Here is a 23750-nt window from a genome sequence, read left to right as displayed (position 1 = left end):
CGATCATACTAGTTTTTGAATCACTTATCGAAAAATTTGAACAAAACCGGAACTGATAGGAATAAAAAATAGGAATTAAAATATATAGGAATAAAAATATATATAGGAATATAGGAATATATATAGGAATAAAAAATAGGAATTAAAAAAAGAAAATAAAGGAATAGAAATATATATAGGAATAAAAAATAGGAATTAAAAAAAGAAAATAAAGGAATAGAAATATATATAGGAATAAAAAATAGGAATTAAAAAAAAAATAATAAAACGTCAGAAGAAAGAGAATTATTTCCTCTATTCAACCGTGTTAAAATAAAATCCTTGTCATTTTTCAGTCATTCTATATTATAAAAGTTTAAAAGAGAGTCGTAAATATTTTCTTTTTCTTTTTATTTACTATCGTAATAACTCGGAAACCATAATTCGCTTAAAAGTAATTTTAAAGTAATCTTGTAGAAAATTAAATTTTTATACCAATTGCATAATTTTTTTTGTTTTATAGTTAAAAATTAGAAAAAAAGTAAGAAAAACTAATATTTAACTTTTTCTGGTTCACATATTTACTATAAATTCCTTTATTAAGAAGTATGTGAGTTTTTAGATTAGGTACCTATGTGAAATAAATTATTGCATTTTCTCATGTGTTAGTTCCGGGTTATTCCTATATAAAGTTATTTTACTAAATGACTCAATGTATTTATTAATTATTCACTTTCAAAATGACAGCAAGTAAATAATCATACAATGAAGAAGGTATAGAAGCTGTGTTAAATGATATAAAAGAAAAAAAAATGCTTCAATCAGAAAAGCTGCCTCCAAAAATGGCATTCCATTCTCAACTCTAATAGGTTGCAAGAACAATAACAATGCAACATTCAAGGGATAAGAATTAACAAATGTACCCTCTCAACAAACAGAGTCAATGATGGTGCATGCGTTTAATTTACTAAAATGATTGGGGTTTGGGTTAAACACAAAATGATGTCATGGACTTTGTATGCGGATACATTTTTTGCACAAATCAATCAGGCCAATACAAAAACGGAAGGCCTAACTAAGACTGGTTTTATGCTTTTAAAAACCTATGGTCTAAAATAATTTCCACAAGAAAAACTCACAATTTAGTGCCTGCCAGAGCCGCTTCTTGTACGCAAGAAATAATTTATTATTATTATGAAGTTGTCACTAAACAATATCAGTTGTCTGGTACAACTTCTGGCAATTTTGATGAAACGGATTTCTGTGGTGAGCAAGACAAACAACTGCAGTGTGTCAAATGGTGTGAAGCGTGTTTTGAAACTCACTAGTAGCAATGAAAAAATCCATTATACTGTGAACAATTGCTGTAATGCTGACGGATACTTTACATCACCATTCGTGGTATACAAAGCAAAACAAAACTTTAGAGCTGGTGGACTTTAGGTGGTCGGACTGGTACTAAATACTCAATTTCTAACTCTGGTTGAATGAAACATGACACATTTATTAAATGGTTGAAGGAAGTGTGACCAGAATGTCAAGCAATTAGTTAGCATATTAACCCAAGTAAATATCAGTTTTAGATTTCAGAGAAATGCTGATAAAAAAATAAATTACTAACTAACAACTAGAATAAACAACCTTGAGAAGGATGCAATAAAAAAAAACTAATAACTAATACTGGACATTCCAGCCCTCCAACTATATAATTTATAGCCAAATTTACCTCTTTATTCAATAAGAATAAGACCAAGGAAAAGATAATAATGATCACTAAGATGAGAAAGAAACAAGAAGAAAGCAATTTCATTAAAACATTTTATCATTAAACAATAACATCATTTTTCTAAATAATATTAAACCATCTCAGAGATCTGCAGATGAAATCAATAACAAAGACGATCAATTAGGAAAAAAAATACCAATTGAGCTACAAATTAACGATACCCAATTGTGTTTGGCCTAAAAAAATGATCGCAGTTGAACTAAGAGATAAAATATCAGTTAAATTAGCACTATTTAATGCACGAAAGCTGAGAGAGAGAAAAAAATTTAAAGGTGTTTTTGTAAATCCTTTAAAACTTTGGGTTCAGCGAGCAACAGAGAAAAAGCTGATGAAAAAAAACACGAGGTAAATGCCAACACGTAACACCAGGATACCATGGGTAGACGTGGTGAAATAAACAATGGATTTTTTTTTTATATTGTAATAAAATGGATTACTGAAAAAGACAGCTATCTGAGGCTGACACACACTGCTTCATGTAGTAAACTCATCAACCAATTTTATAGCTACAACAAGAAGAAACTGAACAAAACAGCTCCTAGAATTATTATCAATTTAAATATAACTTAAAGAATGTTGCACGTGCAGAATACGCTATAAAGCAGAAAACCACCATCCACAGAAACACAATTAATCAAACTATCAGAATTAGTAATAATAAAGAGTTAAATTACCTAATTCTGCACTAATGCATCGTCACTATGAAAGAAATTAGAGACTCTAGCTGCTACAGTAGAAATATTTAATTCACATACGCTAGTAGCAATTGCAGAAACTTGGTTTAATAAATTTTCTAGTTTCCAATTACCTGGTGGTAATTTTTTAGCAGCAACAGATATGGTGAAGTTGCATTCTATATTAAGGAAGATATCCAAGCATCCTATTTTAACGCCACTAAACTTTAAAGCAAAATGCCAAGTCAGGTAAACTGTATGCAAAATGACAAAAGTAAACAACTCCTTGTTGGGTGCATTAACAGATAGCCGTCTGCAAATAAATCACTTAGTAAATCAATTAACTGTAGTCTAATTTCTGCTTCAAATATACCTAAGGTTAGAGGTATGGAGCTATAATTAGTCAGTGATTTCAATTACCCTGACATACAATGGACAACAGCTAATAGAAGCACATAAAATAAGTAATTAAAGCAAGCATTAAGTTCTCGGAGACTGTCAACACCGCTGTCTTGTCACCGCATGTCACAAAGTCTACATTTGGCCAAAATACTCTTAGTCTTGTAATGACTGACTGTCATTCCAAATTTTTACAGAAATCAATATAGGTTTACCACTTGCAGCGCAATCAAAATACTTTTCATTGGCTGCCAACTCTTCCCTAATTTTAACCCATTTACAAGTACTGGTGCTATATTCAAAATCTAACCCAAAAATGTTATACCAACAGATTGAAAGGCAAAAAAGAATCTAAGTTTCTAGTTCCCACACTGAGAATAAATGGCATAAACAAAACAAAACCACTAGACAAAGCAGAGTGCTTAAAAAACGATTTGAATCCGTATTTTCAAAAGAAGATTACAAGACCAAGTTTAGATTTTCAATGAGATCTGATCAGATATGCAAGATTAACAAAATGATCTTGAGAGGCGGCTGTACTTACTGAGCTAAAACAATTGAAAATCAAGAAGCAATGAGCCTAGAAGATATTAGGCTATTGGGTATCCTTAAATTATTTTAGTTCTTGATTCTGAAACAACATTATCTCTTCTGGTTGGTCCAGAGTCTTGGTATCTTTTTAAAATTATTTGAATTTCAAAAAATGAAGTTGAATAATGGTTTTACGGTTGAGTAAACTCTTGGGATAATACTGAGAGTTTTCGTAAGTTCTGTTTATTTGTAAAATATCTCTCTACTATTAACGATTGCGCAGAAAGAAACGTCAAGCTTATGCAAGACTTTGTGAAGGCATTTACAAATGAAATAAAATGCTTGTTGCAAAAGATCATAGAAAAAAAACTACAAGCCAAAATCCCAAAAGATCAACTCACAAAAGCATATTCTTTATAGCTGTTGTCATATGCGTTTAATTTAATAAAAAAAGATTTTAACTTTGTGATTCATTTTTTCTCTCTGTGGCGGTTGTTTATTTCATTGTTTAATTCTGCTAAATAAATGTATAATTTGGGGATTTATATTTATTGTAGGAAAATTGTCTCTATAATATGCTGTAAAATATATAAATCTCTCTGAATTTATAATTTCACATCTAGCAAAGTTGCTTAATTTGGATCAAAATTTTTTATATTTTCTGTCTTTATAGACCAAATCACATAGTTTGGAGGGTATAGTCTCTTGATTTTCAAACTTTCATTATTTTTTGGGACGCCCTAATATATATATATATATATATATATATATATATATATATATATATATATATATATATATATAATATATATATATATATATATATATATATATATATATATATATACATACATAGAGAGTGCGTCAGCAATTTGAGAACATATTTTTAATTTTTTATAAATGATAAAAAGTCAAACAGAAAATATTTTTAATCAAAATCAATTATATAAATAATATTAGATAAACTATTGCTTAACAATTTCATTCAATAAAATCCCACTCTCCTACAATAACAACTTCAATTTGAGACCTAAACCGACTGCAAGAGTGCTTGAGATAGTTCTCATCTATGTTATCCATTACTCGGACAATAGATTCTTTCAGAGATTCTTTGGTGCTATGGGGATGTTTATTAACATCTCTCTCAACGACACTCAACACATAATAACCCAATGGATTCAGGTCTGGAGAGTTTGGAGGCCACAAGTTTGGAGTGATGTGATCATAAAAATGACCCACTAACAATTCCTGAGTGTTTTGAGCCTTATGTGTTGTTGAAGAGTCTTGTTGAAAAATTTTGGGCCTTCCATTTCTCACTCTATTGATCCAAGGCTTAACAACAGTACCCAAGACCTCAATGTAAGCTTCAGGAGTGACTCTTAGTTCTTGCGGAAAGAACTGTGGTGGCATCACATGTCCTTCGTTGCTAATAACCCTCCAAACCATAACAGTTGCAAAATATTTTGTTTGCATGACTGTTGGAACTTTGCAAGGGTCATCGCACAGCCATCCAAGGCATGCCTTGCTCATCAGGATGTTTCAGTTTAAGAGCCGTTTGGACCTTATCAAACGGTCCGCTTTGGTAGCCTCGGACATAAACTGACCTCTCCTCATCACATAAAACTTGCAGCAAAGATTTTCATGAACAGTCCTTCGAGTTGTGGCTTCTGAAACATCCAGGTCTTTTGCAATGGACCTCATTGACTTTTGGGGGATCTCGTCAACGATGATCTAAATTTGATGAATAAATTCAGGTGTTCTAGTAGTGTCTGACCGTTACTCGTGCTTTTTACGTTTAGCAGCTTGATTAAAATCACAATCGTTTTCTTCTAACTCCATACGAGAAGGAACAAAAGATCGGGTAACTTTAAGAAATTGTGAAATTTGTGAATCGCTATACTCTGCCTTTAATGCTAAAATTACAGCATATCTTTTCATTTTTTGTGTTAGTTTATTATCTGCCATTTATAATTATAATAATCTGCAAAAAAAAAAAAAATTAATGTAGCATAAAGAAATGATTACATTGCGCAATGTTCTCAAGTAGCTGACGCACCCTCTCTCTCTCTCTCTCTCTCTCTCTCTCTCTCTCTCTCTCTCTCTCTCTCTCTCTATATATATATATATATATATATATATATATATTTTGTAGTTTAAATATGGAGCAACATACTGAAAGAGTAAACACAGTGTTAGAAGAAATATGCAACACCGGCTCCTATGAACTGACAAAAAAAGAGCTTATATTTGGAGCACATCTTGCTTGGAGAAACGCACCACGTTGTATTGGAAGAATGCATTGGAAAAAGTTGCTTGTAAGATTTTTTATATAATTGTTTTATAATCAAGGTACCTACTTACCAGGCTCTTTTTTAAAAATCATTTCAAAACTAGTTTTTTGCAAAATAAATTAAGACTTTTTTTTAAGCATCAAAATAAACTTAATAAATTTACTAAATTTTTAAAAAATAGATTTTCAAACATATTGGTGTTTGGAAATTAAAACTAAGCTAAAAGTAAATTTAAACTATGTGATGTTTTCAACTTCTTTTTGGATATTTAAAAACGAGATTTAAAATTTAAATATTCAAACTCACAGATATATATATATATATATATATATATATATATATATATATATATATATATATATATATATATATATATATATATATATATATATATATATATATATATATATATATGTATATATATATATATTTGTAAGTTTGGAAAAACTTATAAACTAAATACATGAACTCACCTTAAAGTCAACATTAAATTTAAATAAAAAAATAATAAAAAATCTTAAAAAGTATTCTATAAAACGGTAATTTAAAAAAGGCGATTTTTTCTTAAAGTATAATTATACAAGTTATGAGATAATCAAAGTAGTTAATTAATTGTTAATTACTTAATCAGTATATAATTATCAGGTGTTTGACTGTCGTCATGTTACTACTACGCAACAAGTATTTGAGTGCTGTTTGGAACATCTTTGGCATGCAACCAATAAAGGAAACATCAGGTTAGGACTTCTTTTATCAAATTTTATGAGGTAATGTGTATGTAAAAATCCCCGATCTGGTATATTTTTCTTTTACTTAATATTATTTAGAAAACTAAGTTTTTAAATTAAATATATAATTAACGGGCATTTTGTAATTTTTTTTTTAAAAATTTTATTATTTTTAAAATCATTTTTAAGTATGCAACTGATTTTGTTTTTTCATAATGTAGGTACAGCATTAAATTTTTTTTAATGGTTACGAGGCTAATGTTTTTTATCTTCACACTTTATTGTTATGGCTGTTTTCCTCTAATTCTAGGTATATACATAAGTATACTAGATATATATTTACGTATCAAATCCGTTATTTGTTGTTAAATCATAAAATTCTTGTTTAAATACATTATTTATTTTTTATGTGCTTTTAGAATAATCAAGTTACTTTTTTTGTTGTTCCTCCTTTTTTCCAACAGATCAAAAATACTATTTTTATAGTTGTTTCAATTTCGTCAAGCTCTTATTATCCATTCGCTTTTTTTTATTTTATGACTATTGACTATTAAAAACAAGCAACCCTTATTAACTTGGGAGGTACTAGAAAACATAAAGGCTACTGCAACCAATCTCAATCAACATTGGGAGTTACTAGAAAAAAAAGAATAAAAAAGAAAGTTAAAAAAAAAGAAAGAATAAAAAAAAAAAAAGAAGAAAAAAAAGAGTTATAGAGCAAGGAAACGGTTGACAGAAGACTTGAAAAATTAAAGGTTGTATGAGTCAGGAAAACATGAAAATGGGAGAGAGTTCCAAATGGTTAACGTGCTGGGAAAAAAAATTAGACGAATAAAAGTTTTTAGAGCATGTAGGGAGAGATACAGTAAAAGAATGAGATGAATGACGAGTCTGGTGAGAATGAGTTTTAGTTGATGGAACTAGAGATGATAGCTCCTTTGAACAGCGACCATTATAGTAACGATCAGCTATTATCACATCACCCCAAGAATTGAAGTTCTTAAGTAACATTGTATTTATAGAAATTTTGGTTATCAAGGCTTGGTTTTTTCAAAGTTTTTCTTTTCAAATGATGAAGTCTTGTGTTACTTGTTTTTACTACAAACTAAATTATTTATCTTGATTTTAGTCATAATAGTAGTTTCTACTTATTCTCATTTAAGCTGTTAGCTATGATCATACAAAGCTGACAACGGTCTCACAAAAACTTTTAATTTTTCTTCTTTTATTTTAATATTATATTGTAATAACGTTAGTTACACTTGTTAATACGACAACTTTGTTTACTTTTATTATGTTTATTAAATTCTATTTACAACTTTTATACAGAAACAAAAATTCTCGAGAGAATTCATTATATACAAAAATAGCTTCTGAATTATTACTAATAAATTACATCAATTAACTTTGATAATATTATGATAAGAATTTTATAAACGTAACAATAAAGTTTCATAATGATCAGCTGTTTATTCATCAATATAGTTTCATAACGATCAGTTTCATAATCATCACCCCAAGAATTAAAGTTCTTAAGTAAAATAGTCATTTAAGTTTGTCGGCTTTCTACTTTCTCTAGTTGATTATCTGATCGCTGGTAAGAAATTATAGACGATTTTTCTGCCGTCAGCTTCCTCCTTAGCGTCAACAACTATTTCTTTGGTTCCTTACTCTTGTGTAGCAAAAATGTCTAAATCTTCTAAATCACTTTCATCACTGTCAACCTCTTTGCTGATAAAAATTTTACTTGAATCTTCTGAAGAATTTGAGATAGCAGCTCTTCTTACATCTTGCACATGTCTTGGTGCACCAACAACTTCAATATTTTTGTTTGTGAGTATGTCAGTTACAGTACCAATTTTCCAAACTGAAGTGCCCTTTGCATCAGCGGGGCGAACATAAACTTTTTCTCCAATTCTATAAGTTTCCATAACTCGTTGTGATCTTTCCTGAGTTTCAGTGTTTTTTCCTTCTTGAATTAGTATACGCCAGACATACTTATTTTTTTGAGAAGCAGGTGCAGATTCCTCGTTTGTTTCCACCGTTGGTGTTGCATGGTACCAAAATACCGCTAGTAACGGACATACTTGTGCCATCGCAGCTGTTCGTTTTACTGTGCGGTGGTTATGCTCCACAATCCCATTTCCTGATGGTCTATATGCACATCTATACTTATTTTTTACACACCATTTTTTACCTATGTTCGGAAATTCACTGGATTTAAACACCGCTCCATTATCTATCAACAGTTCTTGCGGTGGGTCATGCTTTCTAAATGCGGATTCCAATTGACTTTTTAAACTTTTGGTGTAACAGGCAACTTTCTTCAAACTGCAAACCGACTTGGTCCAGAGCCAATCATTGTTAAATATGGCAACCCTTTATATTGAGTCACATTACAAGCAATTCGATACCATGTGTCTGGTACATCTAGCACTCCATTTTCTCATTTTATTTGTGCTGGATCAACTGAAAGACATTGACAACATTTGCAAACACATTCTTCAACATCTTTTGTTTATACCTGCGGAAGTCTTCGTTGCACTGTAAACATTGTCCGATTAACGCTAAAATGATGCTTTGAGTGACAGTTAAGAATTTCTTCAGCAATACTTACTCCACATAGTTCTTTAGTATTTGTGAAAGCTCATTTAACCAAGTCTTTGGAACTCTTGTCAACACGTCAGCTTTGTTTTTGGAGGACGGAACGCATTTCAGCTTGATGTTTATATTATATTCTTTTATTAAGTCCTTCAATTGAGAAAGTTCTGTTTTAATAAGCATTTCTGATAATCCATTTGATCGAACCCTATGACTTTTAGTCAGTATACTTTTTAACCATCCATGAACTGTTACTTAACCAGTAAATACTTACAAGGTCTTTATATCCCACTTAGCAGCCAGATTTATCGCACGCACCACAGCATCTATTTCACCAATATTAACATGCATGACATCATTTATACTTCAAAGCCAGGCTGTATTCTCAATTATTACGCCATTGTATTCTATAGCAACCCCATTGCCGTGTTGCTTGCATCACTTTACAATGTTGTTTCATTTTAGATCCCTTCAACATTCCATTTCCCTCTTACAGAATCACTAATTTCCAATCGGCGCAATATTTCAATCAACCATGACTGAGCTTGATATCCAACTAGATTATAACAAGCATCTCCTTGACTATGACATTTTATAAAACCTAATAAGTTAAGTGACCTAATAAGTGTCCACATATTGAAAAAAGTTTTCTTCGTGTTACTTTTTCAGTTTTGATATCTTGTGACTTTTGAATGATGTTTCCGCGTTTCCAACAAAGCTCCTTTTTTTCATTTCTAAACAGTTGCAAACCCAACACTCGTGTAGTATCAAATTGCTTCAGCTTTTATACTACCAATCCATAACGAGCCAAATGGTTTACAACCTTTTCAACTGATGTCTTTTCCAAATTAACAATTATATTGTAAATATACTGGTCAGTTGCTTCATTAATACCTGCATGGAGATTCAACACCCTGCCTAAGATTGAAGACATTATTTTTGTGGCAGAATTTAACCCAAAACAAAGAGGTGAAAAATAGCATTTTTCTTCTTTGTAGACTACCTTCTGACAAACTCCCACAAACTCGGATCGATGTGTATTTGCCTATAGGTGCATCTAAGATCAAGCTTTGCAAATTTGTCACCAACAATTCTCTATTTTCTAACTTTTTCACCACATACGTCACTTGAGGCATTATGTGAATTAACATACTGATTCAATTCGCGAAAGTCCAGAACAGGTTATATCTTTCCTTTATTTTCCTGCTCAACAGCCATTAACAAGACAATTATACCTTTTATACTTTTTTTTTGTTGTTGAATGGTTTCAACCTGCCATTTTTGACCCATAAGTCAATCTCATTATTAAATTGATGTAACAAATGGGGTTTTACCTTGTACTGCGCGACAGAATTTCTCAGTTGTGGTTGACCTTGTTTCCATTTATATTTAGCAGTCCACTTTGTACCATCAAAATAAGCATCAAAATCCTTGTCCTTTATACTTAAAGCTTGTTTCTCTCTATAAATTGAAAAAAAACAAAATTCAATTTTTCTATTGTACAAATGCACTCTTCCATAGCGATTAATGACATCCATACCAATAATAGCATCAATACCGTTGACAACACTTTTTAGAATCATTACTGATGATTTGAGTTTTTTTCCATCAATTATCAATGTTACTGTAGCTTCTCCCTCCGTTTTCAGAAATTCTTCATTAACAGCCAACACCATTAGTTCATTTCTTTTGATACGAACGCTGGCTTTCCGACCATGTTTGAAATAATTGTTCAAGCACATCCGCTGTCAACCAGTGCTTTTCCTGCATAGTGCATATTTGAAGCGCCATTAGTTGTTTAGAGAAACAGCTGGTGCTGGCGATTCTCCATTTGAGTTTCCCTGATGCAACGAACATAATCTTGCAATATGTCCAGATTTTCTACATCTGAAACATTCTATTCCATCACTAGCAATTTGTTTCTTCGAAAAACAGATTCGGGCAATGTGTCCAGGCTTGCCACAATTGTAGCAGTTAAAATCAGTATCGGATGGTTTCTTAACATTTTTATCGAACCCAGAGATTGTTGTTGAATAATATTCTTCTTTTATTTTTTTCGTCATACTCTTGCATGGTTTAATGCATCCTGTAAACTGATCCCAAATATTTTCACTAGTACTCAAAGCTGATTTGAAATTTCACCCGACAATCCAGTTATGAACGCTCTTAGCAAAAATTCTTTACTTTCAATGTTGGTCAAACCCATAAGTTGACGCAAACTGAGTAAATACACATCGACAGATTCACCATCATTCCATCTCCGTTCTCTGAACTCCTTATAAGCTTGGAAACCATCGACTGCAAATGCATCTAGTAAAGCTTTTTCAATGTCCGCAGCAACAGAATGATCAATGAAATATTGCCCATTTTTTGCATCTCTCCCTCCAGTTTGATCTTTTTCAGCCACACTACAACATCTTCAGATCAATCAAATTTTTCAATAATTTTCGCCACGGATGCTATACTACCGAAGTAGCTTGTTAATACGACAACTTTAATTACTTTAATTTTGACTCTGCTTATTAAATTCTGTTTACAACTTTCATACAGAAAAAAAAATTCTTGAGGGCGTAATTATTTACAATAATTATATACATCTATCTATCTATCTATCTTTCTATCTATTTACATATATATATATATATATATATATATATATATATATATATATATATATATATATATATATATATATATATATATATATATATATATATATATATATATATATATATATATATATATATATATATATATGTATATATATATGTATATTGAGCCGCCGTGACGCAGTGGTAGCGCTCTTGCCTTAGAAACAAACGATCTGTGGTTCAAACCCCACAGCTCGGCAAGTTTTGCAACGGTTAGGACGGAAGCGTAAACTTCCTATTAAATGCTCATCCACGGTGCTCTGTGATAAGATTATCAAGACTTCTTGGGGCACCTAAATAAAATTAAAAAATATATATATATACTCTTATTTAAAAGGTGTTACATTACACTAAATTGGTGTGCAGCATGAAAAACACCAAAATGGTTTTAAATTACACAGTTTTGGAGTATTTCAGGCTGTACGCTTTTTTAGTGTTAATGTACGCCGTTTTAATTTTAAATTACATCGTTTTGGTGTATTTCATGCTGCTCACCTTTTTAGTGTTAATTTAGACTGTTTTGATTATTTCAGGCTAGTAAATATATATACATATTTATAAAAATACAATCTCTCACAAACACAAGCACACACATATATATAGGGTAAATAATCGATAAAATGGCCATAATTTTTTTAATGGGTGCGTTTATTAATTTCATAAAATAAACTCTTTCTCAGTGAATAAACTCTATTCAGATGAAATTTAAAATGGGAATGCCAATTTATTCTCTCCTTTATCATTTTTATAATTTTATTTAAAATGAGCTTATTTCTAAATGGAATAAAGGGCATGATTTTTAAAGTCGCACATTTTTTTCAATTTCTTTTTTTGAACGGAAAGTTTTCATTTATATTTATAGTCAATATTTTACCACTTACCACTAATATTGTGTGAATATTTAAGTTTAGATTTTATAGCCCTAAAGCACCTTTATTATTTATTTTTACCACTTAAGTGTTATTTTAACATTTTAAGAGATCCTCCAATAAAGGGGTCAACATAAAAGCATATGTACTTTATGGACGAAGCCCTAAGAAATAAATAATAAGTTATGTCACTGAATTTTGAGGCTCTGACTTTAAATATCTTAAATATGAATTTTAAAGATCTGATTTTAAAGCCCTAAAGCACCTCTAGTTTATTTTTTATTTTCATTTTTACAACTTTATTTTTATTTTACCACCTTAACAAATAATAAATGATTTATGTCACATAATACATTTTTCAGGCTTAATTTTGGATTTATACTTTTGAATTATTTTAATTATTGTGGTAGAAAAACTTTATTTTGGCTAAATTATAAAAAAAAAAATAATGATAAATAATTTTCTGCTATGTAATGTAATTAGAAGTCTCGAAGTGGAAAATAAACATACTGTGTCTACCACTGAGGCCAATCAGAATAATTCTCTCTGATGCATCTGGAATATTATTTACATTTTGTATTGGTTTATTTGAGAAGATATTGTGTTTAGGAGACATGATCTAGAACGTCCATTGATTTTTAAAATGTAGACTTTAATTTAAAAAATTATTTAACTTATTTTCGACCAAAATATCTTATATATATATATATAAATATATATATATAAATATATATATATATAAATATATATATATATATATATATATATATACATATATATATGTAATATATATATATATGTATATATATATATATATACATATGTATATATATATATATATATATATATCTATATATATATATATATATATATATATATATATATATATATATATATATATATATATATATATATATATATATATATATATATATATATATATACATATACATATATACATGTATATATATTGTTATATATTGTATATATAAAGAGAGAGAGAGAGAGAGCTTGTTAATACTTTTTTTAAACATTCAACAAGGTCAGAGTTAAAGAGCATATTAAACAAATTTAAATGATTAAATCTAAAAACTCCATCTATAGTATAAATCAAGCTTTGAAAAGCCGAAATAACAGAGCCTTATATTAATTCAAAATTATTTTTTGTTATTAGAAGCACTCTTTCTGATTCTTTCAGCACTTTGAAAAGATCTACCTTGACTTGTTGCCTTTGTTTTTAATCCTTGAGCTCTGTCGCCTTCACGGCACATTTTTTTGTAAAACGTGTGAAAAAATTGTGCAGAAATTGGGTAATATAAGTAGAATAAATTAAATTATGTTTTTTTAAAAAAAATTTTTTGACAGAACTGAATACGTACGAACTAAAACGAAGTGAAACGAGGTATCAATGATGGTGGCGTCTTTTTGAACTTTTCTCTTAGCATTGAGCATACTTTAAAAATCTTTTCAAAAATATATGGTCATCAAAAGATAACTGTACAAAAGCTTTGCATATTCACAAACAATCTTACTATGGTGGCCAATCTGGAGACAGTTGAGAAAAAAAGTAGAAAATTTCTGAAAATTTGACCTACAAGAATAGCAGAGTAAAAGCCTTTCATGTTTTCTCAATAATTAAAACTTTGAGGAAATTTGTGTTGTAATGCCTTTTAATGTAATCTGAATACCTTAAATAAAATTTCACCAACATTTTTAGAGATTTTATTTACAGCAAAAAACGAATCAAAAGCAAAATACTAATTCATACAATATATTTTATTGAAATATATGACAATGTTGTTTGTTTGTATACTATAAAAATGCAAAAATATAAAGCTAGCTGCTATCTTTATCATTAATGCTATAAAATTTAAAGTTAATTCCTTGGATACAAATATTGGACTTCAAAATTTCTTTTTTCATTATCCTATTATGAATGGCTTTCAAACCCCAACTCCTTTTCTCTACGTCACCTAAGTCAAGTTAGCCTGACTTTTGACAGATGTGTACAATTAACAAATTTAACATATCCTTATGTTTTTAAAATATTTAATGATTTCAGCATTTTACTTATTTTACTTAAAAAATTAGCTTATCTATAAAAAATATATATTCTTAATAGTTAATTTATAAATATTGTTAAATGTAATTCCTATTTAAATTAAAAATGCTAATACAAACTATTTTGATTGGTTACTATTTAAATTGCTGATACAAACTATTTCGATTGGTTGGTTTTTAAATTTCAAGTTTAAAAAGCTTTGACTATTAGGAAATCTAGACTTCTAAAAGTAGAATTTTTACATCAGAAAACAACTCTGGTAGCCACAAATGATCCACATAGGGTTGATACATATATTAATTCAGCATTGTGAATACCATAACTATATCTACGCTATCCCATAATTCAAGTTTAGATGATCAAAGAATGCCACTATTTTTTTCCAAAGCTTTTTTTTGTCGGAATATGACAGCATCCTGTATATATCTATGTCTTAAACACGTTCAAAACATTGGATATTGTCCATAAAAATCAAGTAAAAATTACACATGCGTTTAAAAACTGCCACAAAGCACCACATCAACGATGGCTTTTTCTACTAAAAAATCTGTCACAGGTATGAAATATTTGTAAAAATTGTTCTAAGAAAAAAATTATACATGAGTATACAAAAAGTATTGCTTAAGATTAAAAAAAACATTTAAATAGTTTAGCAAAATTTATAACAGTTTATGCGTTTGCCCAAATTCAAACCTGTCATTTTAATTAAAACTTTGTTATATTTATAAAGATTTAGTTTACTAAAAATCACTAATGTTCAGTCTTTTTGTTTTTTTTTATTTATTTATTTTGCAGCAATCATTATTATCTATTTCAAAAACAAATAATATTTACATGTCTCTAGTTTATATAAATGTCCACCATACATATTTACAATAACTAAAGAGCGTAAGCGATGCTGTTTTACGCATGCGCGATTTACAGTGAGTTAAAGTAATTAATTTAAAAATTCGTGGCTTATAATATAAAGTGGCTATTAACCCATGCATTTATAAAATATACACAAGTCCGTCGCAGGGCTACTAGGAACTTGCTTGTGGTTGCCGTTGAAAATATATAATAATATATTATAATAATACTACGTAGTTGTAAGGAAACTCGCAGAAGACTAAGAGAAGTCTTTTCATCGACAACCTTTAAAATACAAAATAAACTAAAAATTTAAAAAGTAAATTTATAAAACACAAATTAACTTTTTGAGGTGTACTGTTCAGTAATATTTTACTATGTAGCTAACTATATTTGTTCTTTTTTTTTTATGTTTTTTTCCCCCAAATATCTATTTATCCATTAATGTCAACATATGTACACTTTCTACAGTAGGGTTGAGGTTTTACCAAAAATTTACCAAAAAATCAATTTAAAAAATTTCTATTTTTACCGGTAAAATTATGTTGGTAAATTTTAGTTAAAATTTTTACTATACTAAGCTATAAAATAAACAATTTATTTGAAATCCCCAGTTATGAAATTAGTTGTCTTTTCTACCGTTGTGAATAATATTTTGTTGTAAGAGCAGCCAAGATACACAATATGATATCACCTTGACAAAAAACATGGAATCAAAAAAGAAACAGAGAAAAGTGCACAGCAAAATTGCAGCATAACCAAAAAAGCCATATATTTCAACTTTTTCTCAAAAGCAATCAATTGAAGAAGTGATTTCAAGACTTGCAGCACTAAATTGATTTATTTGCCATGCCATTGTTAACAAATCATTCAACCTGCAATATGTCAAAAGTTTATGATTTTCCAAAAAAAAACACAAGGAAGAAATCTAGTCAGTTAAAAAGTTTGCAGCTGGCATGAAAAATAACCATAATAACATTTTTATAATATTAGTAAACATTGAAAAACGCTTTTTAGTTACACTGGATAAAGTACATTTGTTTTAAAAACTGAATATGCATGAATATTATTATTTATCACACAAAAAAAAAAAAAAATACATACTAGACTCTGGGCTTGACTCAAAATTCTGGATCTCTGCTGGCTGAAAAATTGCAGGAGTTGGTCAAGTTTGGAAAAACTGTTTCCAACTGATCGTAAAACGTGTTACACCTATGGAATGAGTATTGTAGTTCAAGAAATGCTGAACATGCAGTATAAAATCGATAACAACACATTGCGAGTAGCAAGCAACAAAGATGAAGCCAACAGTGGCAAATCCGAATCTGACACCAAAATTAACTTTTTGATAATGTTATGCATGAAAACGTCCTCGTTTTCGTCCATTCTGTCACAAAAAGAAAAATTGTTAAGTTATTTCGAAAATCTCTATTTAAACAGTTAAGTCAAGAAAGAAAATATTTAGCGGTCTTTTGAAGTCAAAAAAAAAGCCTTTTTCAAAATTCAAAAAAAAGGATTTTTTAGATTTTTGTGATAAAAGATTACAAATGTACTTTCATTTGCAATCTTTTATTTTTGGAATATGAATATTTTTATCGATGGAATCACCAAGAAAACTTTGGAGTCAGATTCCGATTGTCACTGCTGACTTATATTATTATTTCTTGTAAAGTGTTTTTATCAACTTTTTGGAAAGGTTTTTTGCGCAGCATCTCTTGAATGTCCAAATTCATTCCAAGGGTGAAATATGTTTGATGCTCTTTTGAAACCAGTTTTCCAAAATTGATCATCATGAAAGCTCTACCCGTAACTGAGCAGATAATGGTGTTGCCAATGTTCAAACCACATTTGGCCACTTATTCTGTGTCCAAAGATTCAGAAATTTGAGTCAAGCCCTAATTCCATTATGTGTGTTTTTGAAAAATAATATTTATGTACCTTTGATTTTTCAAAGATGTGTATTCATCTAGTCTAATTAAAAAGCGTTTTTAAATGTTCACTAATAATTTAAAAGTGTTTTTACGGTCATTCTACAAGCTAGTTGAAACATTTTTAACTGACTTGATTGCTTGTCCCGCCTTAGTAAAGTCACTTTGTCACGCGTTTATAAGATAAAAATTATTATTGACCGAATTTCACCAACATAATTTTATTGGTAAATCAATAAGACAATTTTTACCGCCCTAACAACTGATGAATAAGACAACTGATTTACCGGTAAATTATCGGTAAAATATCAACAGTTCATTAAAAAAAGAGCAAAAAACATTTAACATACACACCTTTTCCGCAAAATTAGAGCTTTTAAAAGAGTTATAAAATGGTTTGTTTTTCTACTGAACGCTTTTCTTTGATAGCTCAGTGGTTTAGTGCGTTGCCATCAGTGTTGTTGCAAGTGCTACCCTTAGCTCAATAAACTAGAATTTTTTTAAATCTTGCTATTTACAGCAAAAAAAAAGCAGTGGTAGCTGTAGTGGAGTAGCTGAACAGGCTTATCAAACTTTTTCTTTATTAAATTTTAGGCAATAGTTTTTTTCAGAACTTTTGCTGCTTATTAGGGCTACTTACCTGAGCAAATTAATAACATAAGTATCTTTATTATTACATATGCGCAACAAGTTCTCCTGGTGTTTTTATGTTTTAGTTTTTTTTTAATTCTTTCATTAACTATTCTCTTTTTTTTAGCAGATTTTAAATTGGTAAAAAATTGTTAATGTTTCTGCAAAGGGCTGTATTTAGACTGATAGACCGCAGCTGGTCTGTGCAATATAAAGTGTTCAAATAGCCTTCAATTATTTTTAAAACAATTTAAATGTATGATATCAGGGTATGAACCAAATGAACTTAGTGATAATGCTTTGCTTCATAAGCAAAATTAACGGAACTTCTGTTTATAGACTAGTTATGTCCTTTGCTTTAACAAAATTGTTCAATTTGCTGCATAGTTTCTAGACTAAAGTAAGAATAGAAATATTAAAGTAAAAATAAAAAAATTTTATCTCTTCAATAAGTTTAATTTCATTCAGTTCAATCAGAAGATGCAGCTTCAATTCAGGCATGCATTTATGATGCAAGTCTTTCTAAAACTGAAGAGAGCTCTGTAGTCAAGATGGCAGGATGGCTTAAGAAAAATGTGCGAATGAACTAATTTATACCGAGGATGAGCCTATACAACAAATAAAGTTAAAGTCTTCATTACTGAGGTTTTAAGGGAACGTTTTACAGTTTCAAAGATTGTATTTATAAGCTTGTTAGAATTGTTTTATATTTTATGAAATAAACCAAACACAAAGTAGGATGTCAAAAAAGTCTTTAAAACATTCTGCGTTTTATAAGCGCAAGAATTGATTTTTGTTAATTGTTAAAAGCCCTTATGACGCATTATAAGAATATATATATATATATATATATATATATATATATATATATATATATATATATATATATATATATATATATATATATATATATATATGTATATATATATATATATATATATATATATATATATATATATATATTTATATCTGAAATAACAATTTATAAAAATAAAAAGGTTAATGAAGATGGTTTTCGTATATGGAATGCACAGTTATTACGGTATGCAGGGTATAAACAAGGTGACGGAACAATTCTAGGAGATCCATCAAGTATTGAAATGACTGAAGTAAGATTTTTTTTTAGTAAAGAGTTAGTAAAGCTGTGTTAGTAAAGTATTTGCAATTTTTTAAAATTTAGTTTTATCTTCCTAGATAGCTAATTCTCTGGGTTGGGTCGGTAAACGAACAATGTTTGACATATTACCTTTGATTATTCAAGCAGGTAACAATGAACCAGAATGGTTTGATATCCCCAGGAAATATATCCTTGAAGTAAACATTCGTCATCCAATGTGATTAATTTTTGTTATCTTGTATATACGCTTTTGAATATCTTTGCATTTATGTTTGTACATGCATCGTTTATGTATTATAAAATTATTCAAAGTTATAATTAGTTGTTTATAAAAAAATATAAAAGTTACAATGAATATTACTCTGGAAAATACTTTAAAAAAATGAGATGTGTGGATGTTATTTCTATAATTAAATGTAAAATGAATACATGGTAATAAGGAGTAAAAGGTGAATATTGTTGAATACACATTACACAGGTTTAAAAAAAAGAAATACAAAAAAAATAAAAAATAAAAACAACGCATAGCAACAACTTTTTTGACCAACAATTTTATATAAAACTTTTAGAAAAAAAAGTTTGTTTGTGTAATATGAAACATTTTTATTAATAAATTTTCCATAAATATTTAATTTTTGTAAATTGCTAACAATATTCTTCAATTCAAACCCAAGTTGTATAGGAATATACTTAATTTCCTTTTTGTTTTCAAAAATACCAAAAAAATTTCTTATCTATACAAATTTTGTGAGATTTTTATTTGTTTTATACAAGTTTTATTAAACTTTTATTAATTTATAAAAGATTTAATAAATTTTGATTTGATTTAGACATCAACAATTAGATCAAATGGGCTTACGATGGTATGCTGTACCTGTTGTAAGCAACATGGCTCTAAGCTGTGGTGGGTTGACATTTACAGCTGTTCCTTTTAATGGATGGTATGTAATATTTAAATTTTTTTATCATTTGAAAAAATATGCAAAAAAATACTTCAACAGCTCGTTCTCAGATTTGTTGGTCAAAACTTAAATTAGGAACAAGAACAATGAATAAAAACGAATAAATTAAATTCATTACCAAATTAAGTTTTGGTAATTAGCAATATTTTCAGTTGAACTTTTTCTGAAAATAAAGCTGCTGATTAACAATTGATTTTCTTTTTATGTTTTTTTTTAAAAAGAAAAGAAAAAGAATCTGTAAAACTAACTACTGATTGGTAGTTGATATTAAGTAAAGTTGATAGGCGGATAATAGATGATTGATTAAGTTTATTGGTTGTTGATATATGAGTTAGATGAACTAATGAAAATCTATAATTGTTATATGTAGTTGCAGTATACTTGATCTATGGAGTAAAATATGCACTTACGGCATTATCTAAAATGGTTGCATTGATATCATTTTCTTGTATTTGTAGTATTTCATCTATTGAGTGTATAAAATATAATTTTATTACAACTAGCTAAAAAACAGAATTGTTTTGAAAATTGCTGAAAATAATAAAGATAACACAATGAGTAAGTATCCAGCAAGTACACTTGCATAAATAAAAGGTTAAAACAGTTTTGCATGTTTTAACATGTACTATCATCAGTTTTCTATACTTTGGATATAAATTTGATGTCCTCAAGAATACATATTTAATGTTGGCATAACATCGGATTTTAAGTTAACGTAGCGTAACAGAGACTGTGTTGATGCAATTTTGAATTATATGTTGATTCAATATTGAGTTTTGCACAGAGAAGTAGGTTTCTAGAATTAAGTCTTGTTCTTAAGACGTCTTGAGACTCATATTTAGTTGTCATGATCTTGATCTAAGTCTTGAAGATTGGAGTCTTGGTATTGGTCTCGAAGCACAGATAGCACTCAGTACACTACCTAAATTTCAAGCAATCGCCTCATTACTATTAATAAACCCTGAGCTGTAACAAAGGAATCTAATAATGGCCTCTACAATACACACCAAAAGTACGAACAGAGACACTATTTCTGCGCAACAAGATTCTGTTAGTACTCTGATATTTTACACCTGTTGATGGAATTAGCCTCTCTGAGAGTGCCAAAGAGTTCAGGAAACCTGACTACAAGCCGGATACTGACTATAAAACTATAAAACTGAGTTTTATAGCGGTACCCTCAATAGAAGATAATGGAAAGAGTTGCATAGCTACTATCAAGGAGGGACAAGGCAAAAATCTGTGAGAAGACTTAAGAAGACCCAGCATTCAACATCCTAAACTGGAAACAATATAAATAAATCTCTCTAGTATAAATATATATACATCTATGTCAGCCTAATATATGAAGTAGGGGTGCAAAGCTAGTCAACAGATAGAATCTGTTTACCCCTTAAATTGAAAAAATTTCAAGAAACATGTATTTTCAGCGGGATTACTTAAGTCCCTTAAACATCAGATAAACCTTTACTGTCTTGATCCTTACAAAAACTTGCAACACACTGTGTGGGTTAGTAAATAATAATAGTTTGTAACTACTAGGGTTAACGTGTTATTTAAGTTACGAAATTAAGTGATACGTAGATTTCTGTTTTACTTATTGCAAAAGTAAATAAGAATAAATAGAATATTTAAATAGAATATTTAAACTCTACTTTGATTTTTTTTTGTTTCTATTATATGTTGTTACAATAGTAAAAAAAAATCGTAGCATTTTTGTATTTACAAGGGATAGTGTTTCACAGTGTAATGATCTTGCATCATTTTTTATTTGTACATTTTGTTTTTAACAATGCAAGAAACGTGTTAGTTTTATAATAATATTAAAGATATTGTTAGGCTGGAAAAGTTTTCTAAACAATTTGCGAAAACATAATTATATAATACATGTATAATTACATTTTATTATAGAGTAATGTGTTTAAATGGCAAAATAATAGATCAACTAACAGTCTAATAGTGTACATACATGATTGAACATAAGTCTTGTGTTAAACTTCTAAGAATCTAAGTCTTGCTCTTGATTTTGAGAAAATTTAAAAAGTCTTAGTCTTTATCTTGGGTTGACTTTTTGATGTCTTGGGCTTGGTACTGGTCTTGAGTTTTAAGTCTTGGTCTTGGTATTATGTCATCATATCTTATCTGGTTTTGCAAGCATAATGTTGGATTTTTTGTTAGCACAGCATTGTTTTTTTTTTGTTTTTTTGCGTTGTTTGCCTCTCCAATGATAAAAATAGCTACTACTGTGAATAAGGGTTTAACAAATTAGGAATCTTTGTTATTTATTTTTTAACTGTTATTACAACCCTCAGCTCCTTATCTTTAAAACGCCTTGATAATAAAAGTCGCTGTTCAGAGAAACTGGTGGAGCACAGTTCTACAAGGGATGTGGAAATCTTGCTCAACACACTTCTTACTGGTACAGCAATGTTTTTTTATCAATATTTTGTATTTGGAGAAAGGAAGAAAAAGCTTTTCAGCTCTAAATTTAAAAGTTACATTTGAAAAGCAATAAAATGGTTCTAACAACTCTAGTGTGGGAATTTGAGAATCTTGGGAATGAATGCTTAAAGCTGGAACTTATTGATTGAATTATGGAATTTTAGATATATATTATAATTTGAGCCCGCGGACTGGGGTTTCAAATCCTACTGGAAGAGACAAGATAAGGTGCTATAAGTTCGGGAAAAGGGAAGAAAATGGGTCGGTGTGGGGGTATTTAGCTTTTATAAGTTACAACACTCATCCATATGAAGGTTTTTTTAATTTGAATATAGATTTTTAAAATAACGATACTCTTTAAAATCTCAATTTGAACTTTTGTAAACATGAATGATCTTTAAGATCATTCAGTATCAAAAATGTCCTTTTCAGTTTACATCAATATAAATGTCTTATGCTTGACGTTACCTAGTGAGGAACGCAACCTAGTTTTGACAATTTTTAATTTACAAAATGCCCGTTCACAGCTCAATCTAAGCTTCTGTAAGGCAGAAACAGATTAGAAAAAGCAGTTATAATTTAGGAACACTTGTATAATATACAAAGGCAACGTTTTAAAATTTTTTTACTAAACCCTACACAACTATTAAAGTTCTGAAAATCTCTGTCATTCTCACATCATTTTAGTAGCTTTTGTTGAAGTATCTAACTCTGAGACTGAGTTCGATTCTTTAAAATATTCGTCTCTAGGACTCACGCAAATTTATCTTGTAGTATTTTTGTGAGTTTATCAAAGTTTATAGCAAAGTTACACAATTTAGATCGAAATCTGTCAGAACAAAGATTAGTGAGTTGAAATTGTTTTGCAAGACTGTTTTTTGGAATAACGTTTTTAACAATTTCTTTACAACGTTTGGGATTTAAACACGCAGTATCTTTAATAATGTACCTGTTAACTAAGAAACGTTCATCTATGCTTGTGGTATCTTGATCAATTAATCTACGGAAAACATCCACTCTAAAACGATCAAAAGCATTCTCTGGTATGTCATCAAAGGCAAGTTCCCCTGCCACACTTTTCTTTCGATGAACTCGTTTTACAAGCAACTTTGTTTAACTTCAGAACCACGTTCACTCGCATCAAGGATGGTAATGGTTTATTTAACAAATGCAGCTGTCATCATGGATGTCATCGAAATATATTGTCTGCAGTTCTTGCTTGACTCTACCATATTCCCAGCAATTATATAA

The 23750-nt window shown here is 29.3% G+C and overlaps 1 protein-coding gene across 1 annotated transcript in view; it reads left to right on the top strand.

The window, feature by feature from the left end:
• LOC136079129 (nitric oxide synthase 1-like) overlaps positions 1-23750 on the top strand; it is a 101323-nt gene that overhangs the window by 24489 nt on the left and 53084 nt on the right. Inside the window, exons 3-7 of the mRNA XM_065794845.1 lie at positions 5522-5684; positions 6306-6427; positions 18943-19087; positions 19173-19312; positions 19926-20036. Coding sequence (XP_065650917.1) covers positions 5522-5684; positions 6306-6427; positions 18943-19087; positions 19173-19312; positions 19926-20036 — 681 coding nt within the window. The remainder of the gene's footprint in view (positions 1-5521; positions 5685-6305; positions 6428-18942; positions 19088-19172; positions 19313-19925; positions 20037-23750) is intronic.

The sequence above is a fragment of the Hydra vulgaris genome, chromosome 04 (genome assembly GCF_038396675.1).
Source record: "Hydra vulgaris chromosome 04, alternate assembly HydraT2T_AEP".
Lineage (NCBI taxonomy): Eukaryota > Metazoa > Cnidaria > Hydrozoa > Anthoathecata > Hydridae > Hydra > Hydra vulgaris.
The sequence above is the reverse complement of the archived record's forward strand: the minus strand, read 5'-3'. Positions and strand labels throughout refer to the sequence as shown.